The 26,196-nt window shown below is 42.6% G+C and overlaps 1 protein-coding gene across 2 annotated transcripts in view; it reads left to right on the top strand.

The window, feature by feature from the left end:
* Positions 1-26,196, top strand: part of PCYT1B (phosphate cytidylyltransferase 1, choline, beta) — a 127,012-nt gene that overhangs the window by 13,295 nt on the left and 87,521 nt on the right. For both annotated transcript variants that reach the window (XM_029241331.1, XM_029241333.1), the window contains exon 2: positions 17,974-18,073. In XM_029241331.1, coding sequence (XP_029097164.1) covers positions 17,974-18,073 — 100 coding nt within the window. The remainder of the gene's footprint in view (positions 1-17,973; positions 18,074-26,196) is intronic.

Here is a 26,196-nt window from a genome sequence, read left to right as displayed (position 1 = left end):
TTCTTCCAATCTGAGAACATGGAATATCTCTCCATCTGTTTGTGTCATCTTTGAATTCCTTCATCAATGTCTTATAGTTTTCTGAGTACAGGTCTTTTACCTCCTTAGGTGGGTTTATTCCTAGGTATTTTATTTTTTTTGTTGCAATGGTGAAAGGGATTGTTTCCTTAATTTTTCTTTCTGCTCTTTCGTTGTTAGTGTATAGGAATGCAAGAGATTTCTGTGCATTAATTTTGTATCCTGCAACTTTATCAAATTCGTTGATTAGCTCTAGTAGTTTTCTGGTGGCATCTTTAGGATTCTCTATGTATAGTATCATGTCATTTGCAAACAGTGACAGTTTTACTTCTTCTTTTCCAATTTACATTTCTTTTATTTCTTTTTCTTCTCTGATTGCTGTGGCTAGGACATCGAAAACTGTGTTCAATACTAGTGGTGAGAGTGGACATCCTTGTGTTGTTCCTGATCTTAGAGGAAATGCTTTCAGTTTTTCACCATTGAGAATGATGTTTGCTGTGGATTTGTCGCATATGGCCTTTATTATGTTGAGGTAGGTTCCCTCTATGCCCACTTTCTGGAGAGATTTTATCATAAATGGGTGTTGAATTTTGTCAAAAGATTTTTTGCATCTACTGAGATGATCATATGGTTTTTCTCCTTCAATTTGTTAATATGGTGTATCACGTTGATTGATTTGCGTATATTGAAGAATCCTTGCATTCCTGGAATAAACCCCACTTGATCATGGTGTATGATCCTTTTAATGTGCTGTTGGATTCTGTTTGCTAGTATTTTGTTGAGGATCTTTGCATCTATGTTCATCAGTGATATTGCCCTGTAGCTTTCTTTCTTTGTGACATCCTTGTCTGGTTTTGGTATCTGGGTGATGGTGGCCTCGTAGAATGAGTTTGGGAGTGTTCCTCCCTCTGCTATATGTTGGAAGAGTTTGAGAAGGATAGGTGTTAGCTCTACTCTAAATGTTTGACAGAATTCGCCTGTGAAGCCATCTGATCCTGGGCTTTTGTTTGTTGGAAGACTTTTAATCACAGTTTCAATTTCAGTGCTTGTGATTGGTTTGTTCATATTTTCTATTTCTTCCTGATTCAGTTTTGGCAGGTTGTGCATTTCTAAGAAATTGTCCATTTCTTCCAGGTTGTCCATTTTATTGGCATAGGGTTGCTTGCAGTAATCTCTCATGATCTTCTGTATTTCTGCAGTGTCAGTTGTTACTTCTCCTCTTTCATTTCTAATTCTATTGATTTGAGTCTTCTCCCTTTTTTTCTTGATGAGTCTGGCTAATGGTTTATCAATTTTGTTTATCTTCTCAAAGAACCAGCTTTTAGTTTTATTGATCTTTGCTATCGTTTCCTTCATTTCTTTTTCATTTATTTCTGCTCTGATCTTTATGATTTCTTTCCTTCTGCTAACTTTGGGGATTTTTGTTCTTTTTTCTCTAATTGCTTTAAGTGCAAGGTTAGGTTGTTTATTCGAGATGTTTCCTGTTTCTTTAGGTAGAATTGAATTGCTATAAACTTCCCTCTTAGAACTGCTTTTGCTGCATCCCATAGGTTTTGGGTCGTCGTGTCTCCATTGTCATTTGTTTCTAGGTATTTGTTGATTTCCTCTTTGATTTCTTCAGTGATCACTTCGTTATTAAGTACTGTATTGTTTAGCCTCCAAGTGTTTGTATTTTTCACAGATCTTTTCCTGTAATTGATATCTAGTCTCATAGTGTTGTGGTCGGAAAAGATACTTGATACAATTTCAATTTTCTTAAATTTACCAAGGCTTGAATTGTGACCCAAGATATGACCTCTCCTGGAGAATGTTCCATGAGCACTTGAGAAAAATGTGTATTCTGTTGTTTTTGGATGGAATGTCCTATAAATGTCAATTAAGTCCATCTTGTTTAATGTATCATTTAAAGATTGTGTTTCCTTATTTATTTTCGTTTTGGATGATCTGTCCATTGGTGAAAGTGGGGTGTTAAAGTCCCCTACTATGAATGTGTTACTGTCCATTTCCCCTTTTATGGCTGTTAGCATTTGCCTTATGTATTGAGTTGCTCCTATGTTGGGTGCATAAATATTTACAATTGTTATATCTTCTTTTTGGATCGATCCCTTGATCATTATGTAGTGTCCTTCTTTGTCTCTTGTAATAGTCTTTTTTTTAAAGTCTATTTTGTTTGATATGAGTATTGCTACTCCAGCTTTCTTTCGGTTTTCTTTTGCATGGAATATGTTTTCCCATTCCCTCACTTTCAGTCTGTATGTGTCCCTAGGTCTGAAGTGGGTCTCTTGTAGACAGCATATATATGGGTCTTGTTTTTGTATACATTCAGCCAGTCTGTGTCTTTTGGTGGGAGCATTTAATCGTTTACATTTAAGGTAATTATCGATATGTATGTTCCTATTCCCATTTTCTTAATTATTTTGGGTTTGTTATTGTAGGTCTTTTCCTTCTCTTGTGTTTCTTACCTAGAGAAGTTCCTTTAGCATTTGTTGTAAAGCTGGTTTGGTGGTGCTGAACTCTCTCAGCTTTTGCTTGTCTGTAAAGGTTTTAATTTCTCCATCAAATGTGAATGAGATCCTTGCTGGGTAGAGTAATCTTGGTTGCAGGTTTTTCTCCTTCATCACTTTAACTATGTCCTGCCAGTCCCTTCTGGCTTGCAGAGTTTCTGCTGAAAGATCAGCTGTTAACCTTATGGGGATTCCCTTGTGTGTTATTTTTCCCTTGCTGCTTTTAATATGTTTTCTTTGTATTTAATTTTTGACAGTTTGATTAATATGTGTCTTGGCGTGTTTCTCCTTGGATTTATCCTGTATGGGACTCTCTGTGCTTCCTGGACTTGAATAACTATTTCCTTTCCCATATTAGGGAATTTTCAACTATATTCTCTTGAAATATTTTCTCAGTCCCTTTCTTTTTCTCTTCTTTTTCTGGAACCCCTATAATTCTAATGTTGTTGCATTTAATGTTGTCCCAGAGGTCTCTGAGACTGTCCTCAGTTCTTTTCACTCTTTTTTCTTTATTCTGCTCTGCAGTAGTTATTTCCACTATTTTATCTTCCAGGTCACTTATCCACTCTTCTGCCTCAGTTATTCTGCTATTGATCCCTTCTAGAGTATTTTTAATTTCATTTATTGTGTTGTTCATTGTTGCTCATTTCATCTTTAGTTCTTCTAGGTCCTTGTTAAATGTTTCTTGCATTTTCTCTATTTCCAAGATTTTGGATCATCTTTACTATCATTATTCTGAATTCTTTTTCAGGTAGACCGCCTATTTCCTCTTAATTTGTTAGGTCTGGTGGGTTTTTACCTTGCTCCTTCATCTGCTGTGTGTTTTTCTGTCTTCTCATTTTGCTTATCTTCCTGTGTTTGGTGTCTCCTTTTTGCAGGCTGCAGGTTCGTAGTTCCCGTTGTTTTTGGTGTCTGTCCCCAGTGGCTAAGGTTGGTTCAGTGGGTTATGTAGGCTTCCTGGTGGAGGGGACTAGTGCCTGTGTTCTGGTGGATGAGGCTGGATCTTGTCTTTCTGGTGGGCAGGTCCACGTCTGGTGGTGTGTTTTGGGGTGTCTGTGGCCTTATTATGATTTTAGGCAGCCTCTCTGCTAATGGGTGGGGTTGTGTTCCTGTCTTGCTAGTTGTTTGGCATAGGGTTTCCAGCACTGTAGCTTGCTGGTCGTTGAGTGAAGCTGGGTCTTGGTGTTGAGATGGAGATCTCTGGGAGATTTTTGCCGTTTGATATTACGTGGAGCTGGGAGGTCTCTCGTGGACCAGTGTCCTGAAGTTGGCTCTCCCACCTCAGAGGCACAGCCCTGACTCCTGGCTGCAGCACCAAGAGCCTTTCATCCACACTGCTCAGAATAAAAGAGAGAAAAAGTAGGAAGGAAGGAAGGAAGGAGATAAAAGAAAATAAAGTTATTAAAATAAAAAAGAATTATTAAGAAAAAAATTATACACATACACACAAAAAGAGGAAAATGGGAAAAAATAATAAATCTTGCTCTCAAAGTCCACCTCCTCAATTTGGGATGATTTGTTGTCTATTCAGGTATTCCACAGATGCAGGGTACATCAAGTTGATTGTGGAGATATAATCCGCTGCTCCTGAGGCTGCTGGGAGAGATTTCCCTTTCTCTTCTTTGTTCGCACAGCTCCTGTGGTGGCAGAGGCCGGCGTGACGTTGCACCAGCCTGAGGCCCGCCGTGCGTTCTCCCGGGGAAGTTGTCCCTGGATCACGGGACTCTGGCAGTGGCGGGCTGCGCAGTCTCCCCGGAAGGGGGATGTGGATAGGACCTGTGCTTGCACACAGGCTCCTTGGTGGCGGCCGCAACAGCCTTAGCGTCTCATGCCCATCTCTGGTGTCTGCGCTTTAGCCGCGGCTCCCGCCAGTCTCTGTAGCTCCTTTAAGCAGCGCTCTTAATCCTCTCTCCTCGCGCACCAGGAAACAAAGAGGCAAGAAAAAGTCTCTTGCCACTTCGGCAGGTCCAGACTTTTCCCCGGACTCTCTCCCGGCTAGCCGTGGCGCACTAACACCCTGCTTGCTGTGTTCATGCCGCCAACCCCAGTCCTCTCCCTGCGCTCCGACCGAAGCCCGAGCCCCAGCTCCCAGCCCCACCAGCCCTGGCGGGGGAGCAGACAAGCCTCTCGGGCTGGTGAGTGCCGGTAGTCACCGATCCTCTGTGCGTGAACCTCTCCGCTTTGCCCTCCGCACCTCTGTAGCTGTGCTCTCCTCCGCAGCTCTGAAGCTTTCCCCCTCCCCCACCCGCAGTCTCTGCCCGTGAAGGGGCTTCTAGTGTGTGGAAACCTTTCCTCTTCCAGAGCTCCCTCCCACTGGTGCAGGTCCCGTCCCTATTCTTTTGTCTGTTTATTCTTTTTTCTTTTGCCCTACCCAGGTACGTGGGGGAGTTTCTTGCCTTTTGGGAGGTCTGAGGTCTTCTGCCAGCATTCAATAGGTGTTCTGTAGGAGTTGTTCCACGTGTAGATGTATTTCTGATGTATCTGTGGGGAGGAAGGTGATGTCCGCGTCTTACTCTTCCGCCATCTTCCCCCCCCCATGCATTTCTTAATTTTAAGAAGTCATTAATTGTAAGACATACTTCCCTTTCAGAGGTGTTAAAGTGTCAGAAAATGGCCAACATAGATTTTAAGTCATTAATTGCAAGACCCCTTCTCATCTCAGACATGTTCAAATGGGGAGGAAAATGTACATTTTAGTATCAATGCAATGTGATATTATTTGTAGTACTAAGAGTCTTCCAGCTATTTGAAATCCACTGCTGTGGGGTTTGGAAGGTGGGCACATGGGGGAGTTATGGATTATGGATGGTCAGTGTTTTAAGGGTAGAATAAAATTCATAGTAATATTCTGATCCCTGATCGCTGGAAGGGCAGTAATTACTAGCCTGACCTAGATGTGGGTATTTACACATTGTTTTAAAAAATGGAATTCTTGTGAGGGGACTCTAGATAAAGTTGGAAAATGTGTTTTTTTAAAAAGATATTTAAGATAGTTTTTAGACTACTGTTGTTTTGCTTTTAACTGACTTCAAAATACTTATTCTCGGGGCCTTCCTTTGTGGCGCAGTGGTTAAGAGTCCACCTGCCGATGCAGGGGGCACGGGTTCGTGCCCTGGTCTGGGAGGATTCCACATGCTGCGGAGCGGCTGGGCCCGTGAGCCATGGACACTGAGCCTGTGCGTCCGGAGCCTGTGCTCTGCGACGGGAGAGCCCACAACACTGAGAGGCCTGCGTACCGCCAAAAAAAAAAAAAAGTCTATTAATAAAAAAATAATGAAGTTGAATACTATTTAAATGGTACGATAAAATAATCATAATATATTGAGTGAAAAAAACTGTCCATGCAGTAAGATTCCAAAGTTGTTAAAATGTATATATAACCTATCAGAAAGCTTGAAAAAGAAGTGTAGAAAATGTTAACAATGATTGTATTTGGCAAGCAGAATTCTTACAAGTTTTGCCTTCCTCTCTTTATTTTCTCAAGTTCCTAGTAGTATATATCATGATGATAAGAAAAGTTATGGAACATTGATAAGTGTATTTATTTTTTTCTTATGTGAGTTTAATCTTTATCAGTAATCTTCATCCATAATCATTCTCTCTCTAGTTCTTTTATCAATAATCATTCTCTCTCCAGTGACTTTAAATTTCCCCATTCAACACAGATTTATAGAGGACATTTTATACACCAGGTACTGCCTTAGGAAGTAGGGATATAGTAGTGAATAGAGCAGACTTAGTCCCTGTTTCTTGGAGTTTCCATAGTAGTTGGGGGAGACAGGCCATAAATATACATTGTTTCCTCATCTGCCCACCAGGACCTCTCTTTAACCTGCACTCACCCCCTTAGCTGAATTAATGAATCTAGTCTAGTGGTTTTAAATATCGTTTATATTCTGATTGCTTCTTAACCTGTATTGCTAGCTTAGTCCTCTGGCCCAGACTCCAGACTTGTACAACCAGCTGCCTACCTGACACCTCCACTTGGAGATCTAATAGGCATGTCAAATCAAGTGTGTGAAATTTTATTTTTTTCTTCCAGTTTTATTGAGATATACTTGACATATAGCACTATAAGTTTAAGGTGTACAGCATAATGATTTGACTTACATACATTATGAAATGATTATCACAATAGGTTTTATGAACATTGGTCCTCTCCTATAGATAGATACAAAATTAAAGAAATAGGAAAAAAATTTTTCCTTGTGTTGAGAACTCCTAGGATTTACTCTCCTAACTTTCATATATAACATACAGCAGTGTTAATTATATTTATCATGTTGTACATTACATCCCTAATAGTTACTAATCTTATAACGGGAAGTTTGTACCTTTTGACCCCCTTGATCCAATTTCCCCCTCCACCACCACTGGTAACACCAAATCTGATCTCTTTTTCTATGAGTTTGTTTTTGAAGGATAATTGACCTACAACACTACGTTCCTGTTACACAATGTAGTGATTTGATATCTCTATACATTTCAGAATGATCACCACTGTCTAGTTATGATATGTCAACATAGAAAGATATTGCAGTTATTAACTATATTCCCTACACTGTACATTTCATATCCATGACTCATTTATTTTGCTACTGGAAGTTTGTACCTCTTAATCTCCCTCTCCTATTTCTTTCCTCCCCTCACACCCCTCTCCTTTGGCAACCACCTGTTTTTTCTGTGTATCTATAACTCTGTTTTGTTATGTTTGTTCATTTCTTTTTAAAATTCCATATATAAGTGAAATCATACAGTATTTGTCTTTCCCTGTCTGACTTATTTCACTTAGCATAAAACCTTCTAGATCCATCCATGTTGTCACAGATGGCAAGATTTCATTCTTTTTTATAACTGAGTAATATTCCACTGTGTACATGTGCATGTGTGTGTGTGTATGTATACACATATATGTGTATATGTGTATACACACATATATTTATATTATATATATTTACATGTATACATACATACCACATCTTCTTTATCCATTCATCTATTGATGGTCCCTTAGGTTGCTTATGTATCTTGGCTGTTGTAAATAAGGCTGCAATGAACATAGGGGTCCGTATATCTTTCCTAGTTGTTGTTGTTTTCTTTGAATATATACCCAGAAGTGGAACTGCTGGATCATATAGTAGTTCTATTTTTAATTTTTTGAGGAAGTCTCATACTGTTTTCCATAGTGGCTACACCAACTTACATTCCCACCAACAGTGCACAAGCATTCCCTTTTCTCCACATTTTAGCCAACACATGTTATTTCTTTTTCTTTTTGATGATAGCCATTCTGACAGGTGTAAGGTGATGTCTCATTGTGGTTTTGATTTGCATTTCCTTGATGATTAGTGATGTTGAGCATCTTTTTATGTGCCTGTTGACCATCTGAATGTCTTCTTTGGAAAAATATCTATTCAGATCGTCTGCCCATTTTTTAACTGGGTTGTTTGTTCTTTTGATGTTGAGTTGTATGAGTTCTTTGTGTATTTTGGATATTAACCCCTTATTTGATATATCATTTGCAAATATCTTCTCCCATTCAGTAGGTGATCTTTTCATTTTGTTGATAGTTTCCCTCACTGTGCAAAAGCTGTTTAGTGTGATGTCATCCCATTTGTTTATTTTTGCTTTTGTTTCCCTTGCCTGAGAAGACATACCCCCCCACCCCAAATACTACTAAGATCAGCATCAAAGAGAGTACTGCCTGTGTTTTCTAGTACAAGTCTTATGGTTTCAGGTCTTATATTTAAGATTTTGATCCATTTTGAATTTATTTTTCTGTATGGTATGAGACTAGTGCAGTTTGATTCTTTTGCATGTAGCTGTCCAGTTTTCCCAATACCGTTTATTAAAGATATTGTCTTTTCCCCATTGTATATTCTTGCCTCATTTGTTGTAGATTAAACAAATCTATATAAACCTGTGGGTTCAGAAATGGAATTGTTGGGCTTCCCTGGTGGCGCAGTGGTTGAGAGTCTGCCTGCCGATGCAGGGGACACGGGTTCGTGCCCCGGTCCGGGAAGATCCTACGTGCCATGGAGCGGCTGGGCCCGTGAGCCATGGCTGTTGGGCCTGCACGTCCAGAGCCTGTGCTCCGCAACAGGAGAGGCCACAACAGTGAGAGGCCCGCGTACCGCAAAAAAAAAAAAAGAAATGGAATTGTTGATCTCCCCATCCTGTCCCTGCCACCCTCAAACCTATGCCTCCAGTGTCCTCCTCATAGGGAATGGCAATGCCATCTTTCCAGTTCTGCAGGCCAGTAACTTTGGCGTTATCCTGTCTCCTCTCATTCTTTCACACGCTGCATCCAATCACTTCCAAATTTTATTTATTGAGAATCTATCCAGAAACTGACCACTTCTTAGCACTTCTACTGCCATCCCTCACCCTGGCCCCAGCCTCCATCTACTCTTGCCTGGTTATGATACCAGATGTCTCAGGGGTTTTCTTGCTTTTACCTTAGACGACTTGTAGTTTGTGCTCAATATAGCAGCCAGGTGGTCCTGTTAAAACTAATTAGATCATATCACTCTCTGTTCAAAACTTGCTAATGGTTTCCATCTCCTCAGAGTGAAAGCCAGTCTTTATAGCATCCTAAAAACCCCACAGCGTTGGGTGCCTTCCATCGCCTTCCTTCAGCCTCACCTCTCTGGCTGTATTTCCTACTACTTTTCTTTTTTGCTCACTTCCTCCAGGCATACTTTCCTTCTTGTTATTCCTGGTAGAAGCCAGGCATGCTCCTGCCTCAGGGCCTTTGCACTTGCTGTTTTCTCTGCCTGGAGTGTTCTTTTACCACATGGCTCAATTGATCCTTTATATGTTTACACATATATCAACTTCCTTAACTATCCTATTTACAGTTGTACCCCCTAACTCCCTTTCTCCCTTCGTTGCCTTGTTTTTTTCCTATAGCACTTATCTCCTTTTAACATACTACACATTTTACAATGTTTTTTTGTGGTTCATCATCTTTAAGCATCACAAGGCCAGGATTTTTTTCTGTTTTTTTTTTCTGTTTTGTTCCTGTATGTAACCTCAGAACCTAAAATAATGCCTGGAATACAGTAAGAACTCAAGTAGTGTTTGTTGGAAAAATAAATGATGGGTGGATACTATGAAGACAATTAATTTTTTTATTATTATTTTTAAAATTTATTTATTTTAGGCTGCGCTGGGTCTTCATTGCTGCGTTCCGGCTTTCTCAAGTTGCGGCGAGCAGGGGCTACTCTTCGTTGCAGTGCGCTGGCTTCTCATTGTGGTAGTTTCTCTTGTTGCGGAGCGTGGGCTCTAGGCGCGCGGGCTTCAGTAGTTGTGGCACGTGGGCTCAGTAGTTCTGGCGCACGGGCTTAGTTGCTACACGGCGTGTGGGATCTTCCCAGACCAGGGCTCGAAACTGTGTCCCCTGCATTGGCAGGCGGATTCTTAACCACTGTACCACCAGGGAAGCCTGAAGACAACTTAAATGGTTTTTAAGAGCTCAAATGAGTTTTAAACGTTCCACATACCTGGGAATAATGTCATTTATCAGTGAGTTTATGGATAATACTTGTTATTTTTTAAAGTACTCATTTTCTGTTAAATAGCTTTTCCCCCTTACATTCAAGACACTTGATCCTTGGTTAAATTTCCTGCATCTCTGAATACACAGGGTAGGAAATATTTCTTTAAATTTATTTTTAAATTAGACACATTGTATGAATGTGTTCTCATGGTAAAAAGTAAACAAAATAAGAGATATATACAGAGTAAACAATGAAAACATTCTTTCATCTCTTCTCGTGATGCTATCTTCTTCCCCAGAGGTAACTCCAGTTAAAAATTTGTTGTGTATTTTTCTAGGCCAGTGCTGTCCAATAGAACTTTCTGTGATGATTGGAATGTTCTATATCTGTGATAATACAGTAGCCACTAGCCACACGTGGTTATTGAGCATTTGAAATGTGGCTAGTGGGACTGAGAAACTGACTTGTTATGTATAAATTTAATCAATCATAACTTGAATTTTAATTGCTACATACAGTTAATGCTAGGCATTGGACAGCACAGTTCTAAACTGTTTCTACACAATTACCTAGTTCTCTCTCTCTTTAACCATAAATGACATCATACTATATAACATGTATACATAGTAGACATATTGTTTTGTGACTTGCTTTTTGCATTGAACAAAATGTCTTCGAAATCATTCCCTGTCTGTGCAGATGTATCTGTCTTGCTGTTTTTAATGGTGCCTATTACTTTATAATATGTACATACCATACTTAGCTAAATGAAAAATGGATATTTCTTGGTGCTAAGCCGTGTACTGGGTCTCCTTTTCCTCTGCTCCACTGGCATCTGTGGAGGCTTTGCACCAGCTGCCTGATCTGAGATTCTACATCGTCAGTAACACAGTCCAAGACTCCAGTGATTCATATGTGTTGGGCCTCTGGTCAACTCTAAGATCTACTTTTTCTTTCCTCTCTATTTTCAAAAGACTAATATTCTGATCCCAAATAAAATCAGGCCTTAAAAAAATATATTCAGTGACGGGTAAATACAGACCTGACAGCATGAGACTGAGGGAAGAGTTTTGTGCCATCTTTTTGTGTTTCTGATTTTGCAGTTCTAAAGCTGGCCCGTCCTGAAGCAAAAGCCCTCCGTGGGCGAAGTAGATTCTTTCCGAAGTTCTGCTCTTGTCTCTTGCATATCCTGACTAAAATGTTCTGTCCTAAAAGTCTTTCCAACTGGAAGACATTCTTGAGACAGTTATGGCTTTTTTTTTTTTTTCGGTACGCGGGCCTCTCACTGTTGTGGCCTCTCCCGCTGTGGAGCACAGGCTCCGGACGCGCAGGCTCAGCGGCCATGGCTCACGGGCCCAGCCGCTCCGCGGCATGTGGGATCTTCCCGGACCGGGGCATGAACCCGCCTCCCCTGCATCGGCAGGCGGACTCCCAACCACTGTGCCACCAGGGAAGCCCTATGGCTTTATTAACTACGGGTAATTCCCTTTTCAATTGATTTCTGTGCTTCTAACATGCCTCATCACCATTTGCTAGCTAAATTTATTGAGCCTGGCATCAGACTATTATATGTACTGTATCAGTCAAGTCCTGTCGAGACATAGACGGCTTTCTCTAAAGGGGAAATTTGAAGAGAGGGTAACAAAGGGACCATTTACAAAGGCATGGGCAGAGTTTAAGGAAACCTCAAGGCATAGTATGGTACCTGAGGCCTAGGGACACTTGGGGGTTGCCACCCCTAGGCATGAAGGGGCAGGGGGAGAATGTGGTTACCAGAACCTCATGGAGCTGTGGCTTCCTATCAGGGAGGATGCCAGGGAGATGAGTATCCTGAGATCATTCTTGTCCTACCCTCAAGCGTTTTGCGTGCTTCCCATGGACCCAACCCAACTGGAAGCGGGAAGGCAAGGGAACTCATTGGTGCAGTCCATACACAAAGCCATGCAGAGAGGAGTAGAGAAGGGGAGGAAAAAGTAGATTCTGGAGAGGCAGAAGGAAGATAATGGCCATTGATTTATGGAAGTAGGATTTGAACTCAGGCCTGTCTGGAGAGCCTCACTGCAGTTAAAAAGAGCTTAGCTTTGGGGCTTCGCTGGTGGTGCAGTGGTTAAGAATCCTCCTGTCAATGCAGGGGACGTGGGTTGGAGCCTGGTCCGGGAGGATCCTCCTACATGCCGTGGAGCAACTAAGCCCGTTCGCCACAACTACTGAGCCCATATGCTGTAACTACCGAAGCCCGCAACAAGAGAAGCCACCAAGATGTGAAGCCCGCGTGGCACAACTAGAGAAAGCCCGTGCGCAGCAACAAAGACCCAACTCAGCCATAAATAAATAAATAAATAAATAAATAACTTAGCTTAAACAAGCAACTCTGCAGTTGGCGTGTCACCATCAGCAGTACTATGCTAGGTTCTGATTGGTTGATTAACTTGCTGTCTGATTGATCCATTCGTCAGTCAGGGATGCCTATTGCATAAGTAGAGGTTCTGCCGACCATTTTTGCACTCAAGTCACGTTTGTATTGTATATTTTATATAGTGCCTAATACCTTTTGTTTTAAGTAAATATTTGACAATGTCCAGTTGAACATATTCTGCAAATGAAATGCCCAGTATCTAATCTTCCCCCTTTAAAAGCTCAATGGGTATATGGCTTTGGTATGGTACTACCATGTCATTTACATAACCAGAACTTGCGTGACAAATAGGCAACATGTTCACATGCAATGACTGGGTGTTGTGAAATCTTAAATTAGGTAGAAAGAAGTTTTATTGCAGCCTAGCTCCAAGTCTGTGGCCTGGCAAGGGCTTTGTACATGTGAGGTCCAGGGCTCTGGGCCAGGGGTTTTTTTTGGCTGCGCCCTGTAGCATGTGGGATCTTAGTTCCCCAACTAGGGATCGAACCTGTGCCTCCTGCACTGGGAGCGTGGAGTCTTAACCACTGGACCACCAGGGAAGTCCCGGCCAGGGCTTCTTAACCCTTTAAAATCCTCACTCTGTTCTAGTAAACATAGAAATTTCATGGGCCTCTCTATCCCCAAATTTGGAATATGGCTTCCTTAGGGGGGCATAATCTATCCTCTGATGATCTCTACCAGTCAAGAGGCTTAATTTCTATGACTTTTAGGTTGAAAAGCATAGTTTTTTCCCCATATATAAAATTACTAAAAATTGAATATGCCTTTTTAAACTAATACCTCCTCCCATTCTAAACAGGCGACCTTTTGCCTTTGAGGATTGCTGCCCCAGAGCCAATTCTGTTTTTCCCTTTCTTATTTCCTTCCCCGACTTATCCACCCTACAAACATCTAGCATCATATGAAACACACAGCGTGTGCTGGTAAACACTCGACTATGTGATCTGGTGATTTGGAGTCTAAGTTGAGGCTTGTTTATATGTAAGTCATCTGACCTACTTCACTAAGTCTGAGTAAAAATATGGTCCCATGCTTTTGTTTTTTCAATTAATTGTTTGCCCCCCTCACTTTTCTAATTAGCAGGAAGTGCAGTATCTCCTTTTTGAGGCCCCTTTATCCTAATTGTCTAGGAATCCTAGCATGTCCTCAGTTCAAAGGAAGCCAAAAAGGTAACTGAGCCTGAGGGATCTACCACTGCTGTTGCTTCTTGCTGCCACTTGGTGTCACTGTTGAAGACAAGTCCTTTACAGTTCAGTGGAGGCAGTACCTGCCTCGCAGAGCTGTGGTATAAATTAAATGAGCTAATACATTTGATAGCATATAGACGGATACATGGCACTAAGTAGGCACTTAAAGATTTTTAAGTTATGTTATTGGGCCTCAGTTTTATGTCTTATGTAGGGCCTAGACGAGAGGATCCCTGCAACCATTCCAGCTCTGGCAAACGGTGAGGAATAGATGAGGGCCTGGGTCCCCTGCAGGCTGGTATAGAGCCTGGAGGCCAGGTTGGACCAGTCCCTGTCCCTTTCTGGAGCCTTTGGCTCTCTTAATCCCATTGCCCTGAGGTTGGTCTGCCCTTTGTAGGTGGAGGAGACAACTTGGTAGCATAGAATTCCTTCTAAATCAAATGATTTGCTCTGGCTCAGAGGAGGAGGAATACTGGGATGTTTAGGCTAAAAAAATACTGTCTCTGATCACAGGGCTGGTTGATGGTAGCTGAGCCTTAACCAAAGTCTTCCTGAGTGCAGAGCTTGAATCTCAGCTCAGGAAGTATTCTGCCACATTTTGGAAGGCAGTGTTCTAGAGAACAAGGCTGTGACTCATTTATTTTTACATTCTCCCCATTCTAAGCACAGTGCCTTGTACATAACAAGAAATATCCCTTCTCCATGTCGACTGCTGTTAATGATACAGACTCACAAGGACGCTTAGGAATACTCTCTGCTTTCCACCTCTTTGCTTTTCCCATTTTCCTACTTCTAGGCCACAATAATTAAGAACAAAATGCACAGTGCATATAAACCTTTTTTCACCTTTGAGTAACTACTGTTGCTTTACAACTTTAATTACCAGATTTCACACCCTCTAGAATACAGCTTTCTTAGAAAATGACAACACCTTATATCTTTGTGTGTGTGTGTGTGTGTGTGTGTGTGTGTGTGGTACACGGGCCTCTCACTGTTGTGGCCTCTCCCGTTGCGGAGCACAGGCTCCGGACGTGCAGGCTCAGCGGCCATGGCTCAGGGGCTCAGCTGCTCCGTGGCATGTGGGATCTTCCTGGACCGGGGCACGAACTCGTGTCTCCTGCATCGGCAGGCGGACTCTCAACCACTGCGCCACCAGGGAAGCCCTCAGTTCAATTCTAAAGCAATGGGTGTTTATTGAGCCTCCACTAGATGCCCAACTAATTGTTAAAAAACCTTTTTAAAAAAAAAACAAAAATTAATTATGGGCTGTGCTTAAAAGGTGCTATTTATCATTTCAGATATAGTAATATATAGACTTTTTTTGGTGCTAAATAACTTACTTTTTTATCTTTCCTGTCTTCTTTTTTTTTTTTTTTTTTTTTTTTTTTTTTTGTGGGCCTCTCACTGTTTTGGCCTCTCCCGTTTCGGAGCACAGGCTCCGGATGCGCAGGCCCAGCGGCCATGGCTCACGGGCCCAGCCGCTCTGCGGCACGTGGGATCTTCCCGGACCGGGGCACGAACCCGTGTCCCCTGCATCGGCAGGCGGACTCTCAACCACTGCGCCACCAGGGAAGCCCCGGCACCTTATATCTTTAATAAAGTTTGTGACTAGCACATAAAAGATCTCCAGTTAGTAATTTATTTCAGATCATGTGAAAAAGAGTCACTGTCCACATAGATTAAAGGTTAATCAGTCATTAATATCAGCTCACCCCATCTGCCAATTCATTTACCTATTTGGGTTGTGTCCTAAAAGTTCAATCAAGAGTTTGCTTGTTTCAATGGGGAACTACACAATAGATATAATTATCATAACATATAGTACTATATATTATGACATATAATAATGAACACTAATAGAAGCACTAAAAATTGCTCCAAGTCATTGAGTACCAGCTACTTTACATACATGATCCCTATTTTTCACAACAACCCTACAAGATAGGTACCGATTTTACAGATAAAACTGAGTTTCAACTAAGGTGAGGAGCTTCCTTTGAAGAACACACAAAGTCAGATACATTTCTTGCCCCAAAGGCAGCCCCTGCTAAAGAGGCAGTGACAGGCCACCCATGACCTTCCTTGCCACTCCTCCTCCCTTCACCAGCTACAGCCGGTGGGCCCCAGGTGGCACCTGACTCAGTGCCAGCCAATCCTGGTTGTGGCCTGGTTTGAAAAGATGAGCTTGGCCAATCTGATCTTCCTTTAGGAACTGGAATTGGGAAACATGGAAAGAAGCAGAAAGTTGGTAGGAATGAATGAAGCTTGGGAAGAGAGGCTGAGGAAGCTGTAATGGGCCATATTCAAGCTGAAGTTTATCAGGAAGGAGAAGGCAGAGACTTTAACATAGTAGAAGGACATAGAGTAATCAGAGCGGGAGCAGCCAGGTTGACGCAGAGCGCTCTGGGGCTAATCCACTGCCCCTTTCCTCCTTTTTATCCCCACAGTTTCTGTGCCAGGGTAGCCATAAAATAATCCTTCATCTCTTGAGCTACGTTTAGTAGCAGTTCCTTTCTTTTTAAAAAAAATTTTATTTATTTTTAAATTTCTTTCTTCTACCTTCTACTTTTTTATTTTATTTTATTTTTATTTTTTGGCCATGCCACACAGCATGTGGGATCTTAGTTCCCCAACCAGGGATTAAATCCGCACCCCCTGCTTTGGAAGGGCAGAGTCTTAACCACTGGACCGCCAGGGAAGTCCCTAGTATCAGTTCCTTTCAACTAGGAGAGCCAAATTAGAACACACAGCCTTCAAGTGCTGGGAAGAGAATTTGAATCCCCATTTTGTGGCTACAGAGCCTCTGCTTTTCTGACTGCACCTGCACCCCTTTGCTACATCACAAACACTGCTCTAGCCCATCACGGCCCACAAGGTCACCTTACAGTATGTGAAAGAGAACCAATAACAGACTCAAATTTCCAGAATCCATGTCTCAAGTCTTGGTTTGCTTTCAGAGTCCCGAATGGGAGGGTGGGGCTTAAGAAAGTCTCAGGCAGCTGGGAGGTCTCCAAAGAACTCTGGGGCAGAACTCCAGCTCCCAGGGTGGAAGGTGCTACAGTGGGGAGAGGGTGGGCACAGGGCAGGAGGGCTTCTTGGCAGAGCAGAGGAGAATGGGGGCTACTCCAGGATAGAGACTGGTCTTATCCGTGCTTCTATCCCCAGTTCTAAGAATAGTGCCTGACATATATTTGAATGAGTGAATGCCTGAGTGAGTGAATGAGTGAATGAGTAAATGAATGGCAGAAGTGGGCCACAGCCCCCCTGTCACATATGTGGATCATTCTTCAGTCGAGTCTTCCCAAGTTGAGGAACACCTGTGTCTATCTCTAAGCAATAATTCATGCAACAATATGAGTATGCATGCAACAGTATGTTCACAGTGACTCGTCACCTTCAGCTTTAAAAATATTAAAGATGATGTAGCGATGACCATGGTAAGGACATGGTTCAAAGACTACAAATAGGTTCGGGATTGCATTTGCCCTGTTTACAAAAATACTGCTCGCTTTGTCTTCCTCTGTCTAGAGAGAGTGAGGTTTTCATTTTAAGAGGCTGACTCAAAAATGCAGGGCCACTTCCTGGGCAAGCTTCCAAGTGACTACATCTCCCTGACAGCGCTCCCCAGAGCCCTAGCGCAAGCTGCCTGGGGCGGGGCCTCCAGCCGTTGGTGCCTGTGGGAGCTACCAGAGGAGCAGTTATCTGCAGCCCGCCAGAAATGCTGTGCTTTTAGGCACCCCCCCCCCCCCCCCCCCGGGGCACAGATAACGGCTTTGGCCTTTGCCCTAAAGAGACGTCAGAGTTTGTGATTGGCCAGGCCGCTGTGTGTGAAATACAGATGTCTGCCACACTCCTGACTATGGCATTCCTTCCAGCCGAGTACCCCCGGGTGTGGGTAAGTCTGAATGTTTGAAGTCTGCCCTCGTTGTTGGTGGAATGCTCAAAGCTGAGCATTGTGACTTTCCAGGGGCATGACTTAGCATATTTCTTAATTCTGCTAAGCCTCAGTTTCCTTTTCTGTGATATAGAGATGGTATTATCCTGCACTGTAGAAGGATAGAATGCCTATAGGAGGAGAGCAGTAGCTAGCCATCGTGGGACCACATCTGGTACCTGGCAGACAGTACACACTGAAGAGCTCTTATTTCTGAAGCATCATTCAAAAAAAAAGGTTTCAATGACAGCGTCCGTTTTTATTTCTAACAGTACAATATTTCTCCAAAAGACTCAGCAGATATCTTCTACTTAATCACATGGGCGTAGCCAACAGAAATAAAACTTCAGGGGAAGTTAGTGCCAAAGGAAAGTTTGTCAGACTATATTCCCTTTCTCTTTTTCCCTTCTAGACCCTGACTGCACCTGCCCCATTTGCAGATGAAAGCAGCTGCCAGTGCCAAGCACCCCATGAGAAACTGACCATTGCTCAGGCCCGCTTAGGAACACCAGGTGAGGCTATACTTCTTGTTCTGCGGACGGGCCCTGTCCTGAGTTCTCAAGTGGCAGAAAGGCCATCATCATTTGAGCAGCACTGGCTTTGAATTGGAGAGATGAATTTAGAGATGACAGCACAGTGCCAGAAGGGTAAACACCGACGGCGATAAACTAGGCCAAGCAAAGTAGCCAAGGGAAAGCTGCCGCGGGATACGGGAGTTGGAGCCCAAGCGCTGCCATTTAGTCATTCTACTGCCTTGGGCGAGTCATGAGAACAAACTGAATCTGTTTCCTCAGGTGCAAACAGGGCCAATGGTACCTGCTTCACAAGGTTTTTGTGACAACTAGATTGCGTTAAAAATACCATAGCGTTTTTTTAAAAACTGTGAAGTCGTAGATAAACCTATGCTACTGTAATTGTTATCATTCTTAAAAATCTGTGGGTTTTTTTAGCATCTTTATTGGAGTATAATCGCTTTACAGTGTTGTGTTAGTTTCTGCTGTATAACAAAGTGAGTCAGCTCTATGCATACATATATCCCCATATCCCCTCCCTCTTGTGTCTCCCTCCCTCCCACCCTCCCTATCCCACTCCTCTAGGTAGTCGCAAAGCACTGAGCTGATCTCCCTTTGCTATGCAGCTGCTTCCCACTAGCTATCTATTTTACATTTGGTAGTGTATATATGTCCATGCCACTCTCTCACTTCGTCCCAGTTTACCCTTCCCCCTCCCCGTGTCCTCAAGTCCATTGTCTACCTCTGTGTCTTTATTCCTGTCCTTCCCCTAGGTTCATCAGAACCATTTTTTTTTTTTAGATTCCATGTATGTGTGTTAGCATACGGTATTTGTTTTTCTCTTTCTGACTTACTTCACTCCGTACGACAGACTCTAGGTCCATCCACCTCACTACAAATAACTCAATTTCATTTCTTCTTAAGGCTGAGTAGTATGCCATTGTATATATGTGCCCCATCTTCTTTACCCATTCATCTGTCAGTGGACACTTAGGTTGCTTCCATGTCCTGGCTATTGTAAATAGAGCTGCAATGAACATTGTGGTACATGACTCTTTTTGAATTATGGTTTTCTCAGGGTATATGCCCAGTAGTGGGATTGCTGGGTCATATGGTCGTTCTATTTTTAGTTTTTTAAAGAACCTCCTTACTGTTCTCCATACTGGATGTATCAATTTACATTCCCACCAACAGTGCAAGAGGGTTCCCTTTTCTCCACACCCTCTCCAGCATTTGTTGTTTGTAGATTTTTTGATGATGGCCGTTGTGACTGGTGTGAGGTGATACCTCATTGTAGTTTTGATTCGCATTTCTCTAATGATTAATGATGTTGAGCATTCTTTCATGTGTTTGTTGGCAGTCTGTATGTCTTCTTTGGAGAAGTGTCTATTTAGGTCTTCTCCCCATTTTTTGGATTGGGTGGTTTGTTTTTTTGATATTGAGCTGCATGAGCTGCTTGTATATTTTGGGGATTAATCCTTTGTCAGTTGCTTCATTTGCAAATATTTTTCTCCCATTCTGAGGGTTGTCTTTTGATCTTGTTTATGGTTTCCTTTGCTGTGCAAAAGCTTGTAAGTTTCATTAGGTCCCATTTGTTTATTTTTGTTTTTATTTCCATTTCTCTAGGAGGTGGGCCAAAAAGGATCTTGCTGTGATGTATGTCATAGAGTGTTCTGCCTATGTTTTCCTCTAAGAGTTTGATAGTGTCTGGCCTTGTATTTAGGTCTTTAATCCATTTGAGGTTTGTTGTTTTTTTTTTTTTTTGCAGTACGCGGGCCTCTCACTGTTGTGGCCTCTCCGGTTGCGGAGCACAGGCTCCGGACGTGTAGGCTCAGCAGCCATGGCTCATGGGCCCAGCCGCTCCACGGCATGTGGGATCTTCCCGGACTGGGGCACAAACCTGCATCCCCTGCATCGGCAGGCGGACTGTCAACCACTGCGCCACCAGGGAAGCCCTGAGTTTATTTTTGTGTATGGTGTTAGGGAGTGTTCTAATTTCATTCTTTTACGTTTAGCTGTCCAGTTTTCCCAGCACCACTTATTGAAGAGGCTGTCTTTTATACATTGTATACTCTTGTCTCCTTTATCAAAGATAAGGTGACCATATGTGCGTGGGTTTATCTCTGGGCTTTCTATCCTGTTCCATTGATCTATATTTCTGTTTTTGTGCCAGTACCATACTGTCTTGATTACTGTAGCTTTGTAGTATAGTCTGAAGTCCAAAGTCTGTGTTTTAAAACAGTTTCTCCAAGTGTGCCTTAAATTAAAGTGCCTGGGCTCTGCTCGAGGAATTTATTCGTTCAATCCTTTAGCCTATACCAGAGATGGTGAGCGAAGAGATTTAAAAAGAACTATAAAGTACCATCTCTGTTTCCCAAGAGCTTTCACTATAATTAAAGAGACAAGACAGCTAGATAGGAGATAAACACCCACCAGTAGCATGCATGCATGTGCTTAGGGGTTAAATCCTGCAGCACAGATGATAACTGACAATTTTAAGAAGGGCAGATTCATTTGGCTTTGAGCAGTCACGCAAGACCTGGTCCCAGACCTGAGCTGATCCTTTCAGGAGAAGTAAGATTTGTACTTTGTAGGCAGAAAATGGAAGGGTATTCTGGATAAGTGGGACAGGAACAGCGAGGGCACAAAGATAGGGAATAAATGAATGGCGTTCCAGTCGATTGGGATGGAGTGAAAAATAAGACTAGTCCAGCAGGTATGCCTTGAGCCATTTAAGATGGCATAATTTGATGGTTTCTACTCACCATTGCAAAAAACCAAACATCCCAAATGTAATAGAGTCCGTGGGACAAAGGACAGTTTGCTTAATAATAACAGCAGGTATTTATTAAGTGCTTTCTATGTACTAAGTTCTTTATCTGTATTGTCATTTCACTGTCACAGCTCTACGTGGTTGGTACTTTTAGTATTTCACAGATGAGGAAATGAGGCCTTTAGAGAAGCTGTGAATCTGCAGAAGATCATTTAGCTAGTAAGTGGCAGTGGTTCTCACATTTGAATCTGACTCAGAATAACCTAGAGGGTTTGTTAAAACACAGGTGGCTGGGCCTTGCCCCCTGATACAGTCCACCTGGGGTGAGGCCCAAGAATTTGCATCTCTAAGAAGTTCCCAGGTGAGGCTGCTGCTGGGGGACCACACTTTCAGAACTATTGGTAAGTGTTAAAGCTGGGATTTGATCTCAAACCTGTATGTGCTCGAGCTTGATCTGTTGGCCATGACACTCTGCTTCGCCTTTAAGAATAGCTTGGAGGGAGTGAAGAGAGGAGCAGAGCAGGCAGAGTTAGTAAGCTTTGTAGAGACTTCTTGTGAGAAAGGCAAGAAGAGGCTTGAGGAGGTAGTTGAGAGCAGCTAAACCAGCCTGCAAAGAATCACCTGGTAAGTTTGTAAAAAGCAGATGTTTTGATCGCGCTCTCCCACCCCTAAATCTGGGATGGGGCCCAGGCATCTACATTTTTAACAAGTAGCCCAGGTGATTCTGAAGTTGGTGGTCTACAGATCATACCCTGAGAAACGGTGACCCAGCAACAAATCTAAAAGATGCAATGAAAGTCCAGGTGGTTATGAAGAGAGCAGATTTGACCTCAAGTTAAAGGATGAGCTTTAGACCTGAACAGAAGAGGATCCTACTTTTCTAAGGGAAAGGAAAGGGGATTTGAACTTACTCTCCATCTGCTGGGCGCTATGCCCTGTATGTACTCTATTTAGTCTTTGCAAAAAGTGAGTGAGGTGGGTATTTGCCGACAAGGCAAATGAGACTTGGAGAACTGAAAAGTGGTTTGTCAAATGTCCTAGCTGACTGGGTAGAGCTGGGATTCGATCTCGAGTCCCTTTCACCTCATACCCCTGCTTTGTCCACTACAACGGATTGCCCTGTGGAGCACGTGCCACAGCAGCCCATGGAGCTCAATGAGAACATGCTCAGACTTTGAACCAGAGGGTGGCAGGTGTGTGAACAAGACAGATGGAAGCTGTGATCTTCTGTAGTGGCGGGGCTGTCTTCATGCCCACTGCTGTTTCACCAGCACCTAGCGAAGTACTGTATGCTCAGTAAATACTTTGTGAGTGAATGACTGAGTGAACGAACGAATGAATGAAAGTTTGGGACAACAGAAGGAGCTCATCATTTGGAGATAGAATCAGAGAGAGTTTGATCTGATGCAGCCTGCTTGGGTGGGATCGGGCACCTGTAGGCTGTCTAACCGCCACGCGGTTTAAAGCCCGAGAATCTAGCTAGAATAAGATGGTGGTGCATATTGAAATACCTGTGTGGTGGGCTCTGGGGAGCACAGGTCACTACAGGAGGGATGAGATGGAGGAAAGGTGAACGACTATTCTCAGAAATTCTCCCCTCTTATCTCAGGTGATGACACTGGCAAGTTATCCAGGAGAATTTGGGATGTTGGTGGGCATCTGGCAGAGGGAACTTGTTAGAAATTCCTTTATTTAGAACTTCTAACATCAGTGTTAAAATGTGACAAGAAGTTGGTTCTTTGATTACTTACAAGGCACATATTCGTCTTAGACCACACTCTGATAATCTCTGTTTTATTACACCAGTGGTCCTCAAACTTTAACTTGCTTAGAATCCCCGGGAGGCCTTGCTAAAACTGAGTGCTGGCCTCCACCCCCAGAGTTTCCCATTCAGTAGGTCTGGGTGGGGCTCAAGCATTTGTATGTCTAACAAGTTCCCAGGTGGTGCTGATGCTGCCTGTCCTGGGACCACACTGCAAGAACCACTGCTTAAGAGTAACTGTTGGCTATTGTAAATAGAGCTGCAATGAACATTTTGGTACATGACTCTTTTTGAATTATGGTTTTCTCAGGGTATGTGCCCAGTAGTGGGATTGCTGGGTCATATGGTAGTTCTAGTTTTAGTTTTTTAAGGAACCTCCATACTGTTCTCCATAGTGGCTGTATCAGTTTACATTCCCACCAACAGTGCAAGAGGGTTCCCTTTTCTCCACACCCTCTCCAGCATTTATTGTTTGTAGATTTCTTGATGAGGGCCACTGTGACTGGTGTGAGGTGATACCTCAGTGTAGTTTTGATTTGCATTTCTCTAATGATTTGTGACGTTGAGCATCCTTTCATGTGTTTGTTGGCAATCTGTATATCTTCTTTGGAGAGTGGACTTGACACGGGGAGGGGGAGTGGTGGGCTGGGACAAGGTGAGAGAGTGGCATGGACATATATACACTGCCAAATGTAGAATGGATGGCTGGTGGGAAGCAGCCGCATAGCACGGGGAGATCAGCTTGGTGCTTTGTGACCACCTAGAGGGGTGGGATGGGGAGGAGGGTGGGAGGGAGACGCAAGAGGGAGGGGATATGGGGATATATGTATACATATAGCTGATTCACTCTGTTATAAAGCAGAAACTAATACACCATTGTAAAGCAATTATACTCCAGTAAAGATGTTAAAAAAAAGTAACTGTTGGTAGTGGTTGGAGGGAGTGTCATGGAGATTATCTAAATATAATTGTTGGAGTGTTGTCCTGTTACTAGAGAAGCTCACAGCGTTTTAAAAATATCTTGCTGTTTGACTATTATTTAAGAAAACAAGAAAAACATCACTACTTTTTTGAAATGTTTGGTAGTTTTCAAGACTAGGAAGCCATTACCTTTCTGTGGCGCCGTCTTGAGCATCCCTTCAAAAAGACAAAAGAGACCTGTATTGGGGGTTCATAATGAGCTTCAAGATTATAGTTGCAACTGAAGTCTTTCACTAACTCCTTCTCTAGCCCATTTTATGACTTCATACAATTGCCTACATTATGTTTCGCGGTCTTAGGTCTGCCCAAGCAGGATCTGCTGTATAAATTCTAAAAGAGGCTGCTCATACCTTTTAGCTCCTGACCTCATCTGTGAGGTCAGAACCTCAAGAGAAGGAGCACAGTAGAGCAATTGGAACTGGCACCTTTTTTTTTTAAAAGTTAATTAATTAATTTATTTTTGGCTGTGTTGGGTCTTCGTTGCTGTGCGTGGGCTTTCTCTAGTTGTGGCGAGTGGGGGCTACTCTTCGTTGCGGTGCGTGGGCTTCTCACTGCGGTGGCTTCTCTGGTTGCGGAGTACGGGCTCTAGGCGTGTGGGCTTCAGGAGTTGTGGCACATGGGCTCAGTAGTGGTGGCTCGCGGACTCTAGAGCGCAGGCTCGGTAGTTGTCATGCACGGGCTTAGTTGCTCTGCAGCATGTGGGATCTTCCCGGACCAGGGCTCGAACCCGTGTCCCCTGCATTGGCAGGCGGATGCTTAACCACTGTGCCACCAGAGAAGTCCTGGAACTGGCACCTTTAAAAAAATTTTTTTTTATTTAAGTATAGTTGATTTACAAGGTTGTGTTAATTTCTTCTGTACAGCAAAGTGACTCAGTTATATATATATATATATATTTTTTCATATTCTTTTCCATTATGGTTTGTCACAGGATACTGAATATAGTTACCTGTGCTATACAGTAGGACCTTGTTGTTTATCCATCCTATATATAATAGTTTGCCTCTGCTAATCCCGAACTCCCATTCCTTCCCTTCCCCTCCTCCCCCTTGGCAACCACAAGTCTGTTCCCTATATCTGTGAGTCTGTTTCTGTTTTGTAGACGTGTTGATTTGTATTGTATTTTAGATTCCATGTACACGGTATTTGTCTTTCTCTGTCTGACTTACTTCGCTTAATGTGAGAATCTCTAGGTCCATCCATGTTGCTGCAAATGGCATTATTTTTGATGGCTAAGTAATATTCCATTGTATATATGTACCACATCTTCTTTATCCATTCATCTGATGGACATTTAGGTTGCTTCCATGTCTTGGCTCTTGTAAATGGTGCTGCTATGAACATAGGGGTACATATATCTTTTTTTTTTTTTTTTTTGTGGTACGCAGGCCTCTCACTGTGGTGGCCTCTCCTGCTGCAGAGCACAGGCTCCGGATGCGCAGGCTCAGTGGCCATGGCTCACGGGCCTAGCCACTCCACGGCATGTGGGATCTTCCCGGACCGGAGCACGAACCCGTGTCCCCTGCATCGGCAGATGGACTCTCAACCACTGCACCACCAGGGAAGCCCTGCATGTATCTTTTTGAATTAGAGTTTTGTCTGGGTATATGCCCAGGAGTGGGATCGCTGGATCATATGGCAACTCTATTTTTAGTTTTTTGAGGAACCTCCATACTGTTTTCCATAGTGGCTGCACCAATTTACATTCCTACCAGCAGTGTAGGAGGGTTCCCTTTTCTCTGCACCCTCTCCAGCATTTATTTGTAGACTTTTTAATGATGGCCATTCTGAGTGGTGTGAGGTGATACCTCATTGTAGTTTTGATTTGCATTTCTCTAATAATTAGTGATGTTGAGCAGCTTTTCATGTGCTTCTTGGCCATCTGTATGTCTTCTTTGGAGAAATGTCTATTTAGGTCTTCTGCCCATTTTTCAGTTGGGTTGTTTGTTTTTTGTTGTTGTTGAGTGGAACTGGCACCTTTGATCTTAGCTCAAATAGTCCAGCTGTGGAGGTATGACCCTCTAAGGTTTAGTATGTATCCTGAGACAGAGAAAATCAGTAATCTGCCTGGAGATAAAGGAAAAGCCCAAGTGATTGCTTCATAGGTTCATTTTCATTAAACCTGACATTTTTTCTTAAAGGGAAACTCAGTTCTGATTTCCTGTTTTCCTGTATTATTCTGTTCACACAGTGATATGTGTAGTTCTCCAAATTCATTTTTCAAAAGCCACCTGAATGAATTTTGCCTTATTTCTGTGCCACCTGTACTGTAGTTTACTTAATTTTTTAAAAAACGTACTCTTTCTTTTTTAACTTAAATTTAATGTATTTTGAAAAGCAAACATCAATCATCATTTATTGAAAAGAGCATCGCTGGCTTTAAGTAGAAGGAAATGATTAAGTTTATATAAAACTATGTAAACTTTGTGAGATAGGTAACTATTAGATTTTAAAAGGTTAAATTTTGTGCCACCTCTTTTGCACATCAGCTGTACACAAAAGCAATACCAGTTACCATAATTACTGGGCATTCAGTAACAGTCTGTCTTTCTCTCTCTCTCTTTTTTAAAAGACTCCATAATGGCATGTCGTTTTCTAGAAGGCGTC

This window comes from Monodon monoceros, unplaced genomic scaffold, assembly GCF_005190385.1.
Source record: "Monodon monoceros isolate NGI ecotype Baffin Bay Population unplaced genomic scaffold, NGI_Narwhal_1 Super_Scaffold_22, whole genome shotgun sequence".
Lineage (NCBI taxonomy): Eukaryota > Metazoa > Chordata > Mammalia > Artiodactyla > Monodontidae > Monodon > Monodon monoceros.
This window is presented reverse-complemented; position numbering and strand designations above follow the sequence as displayed.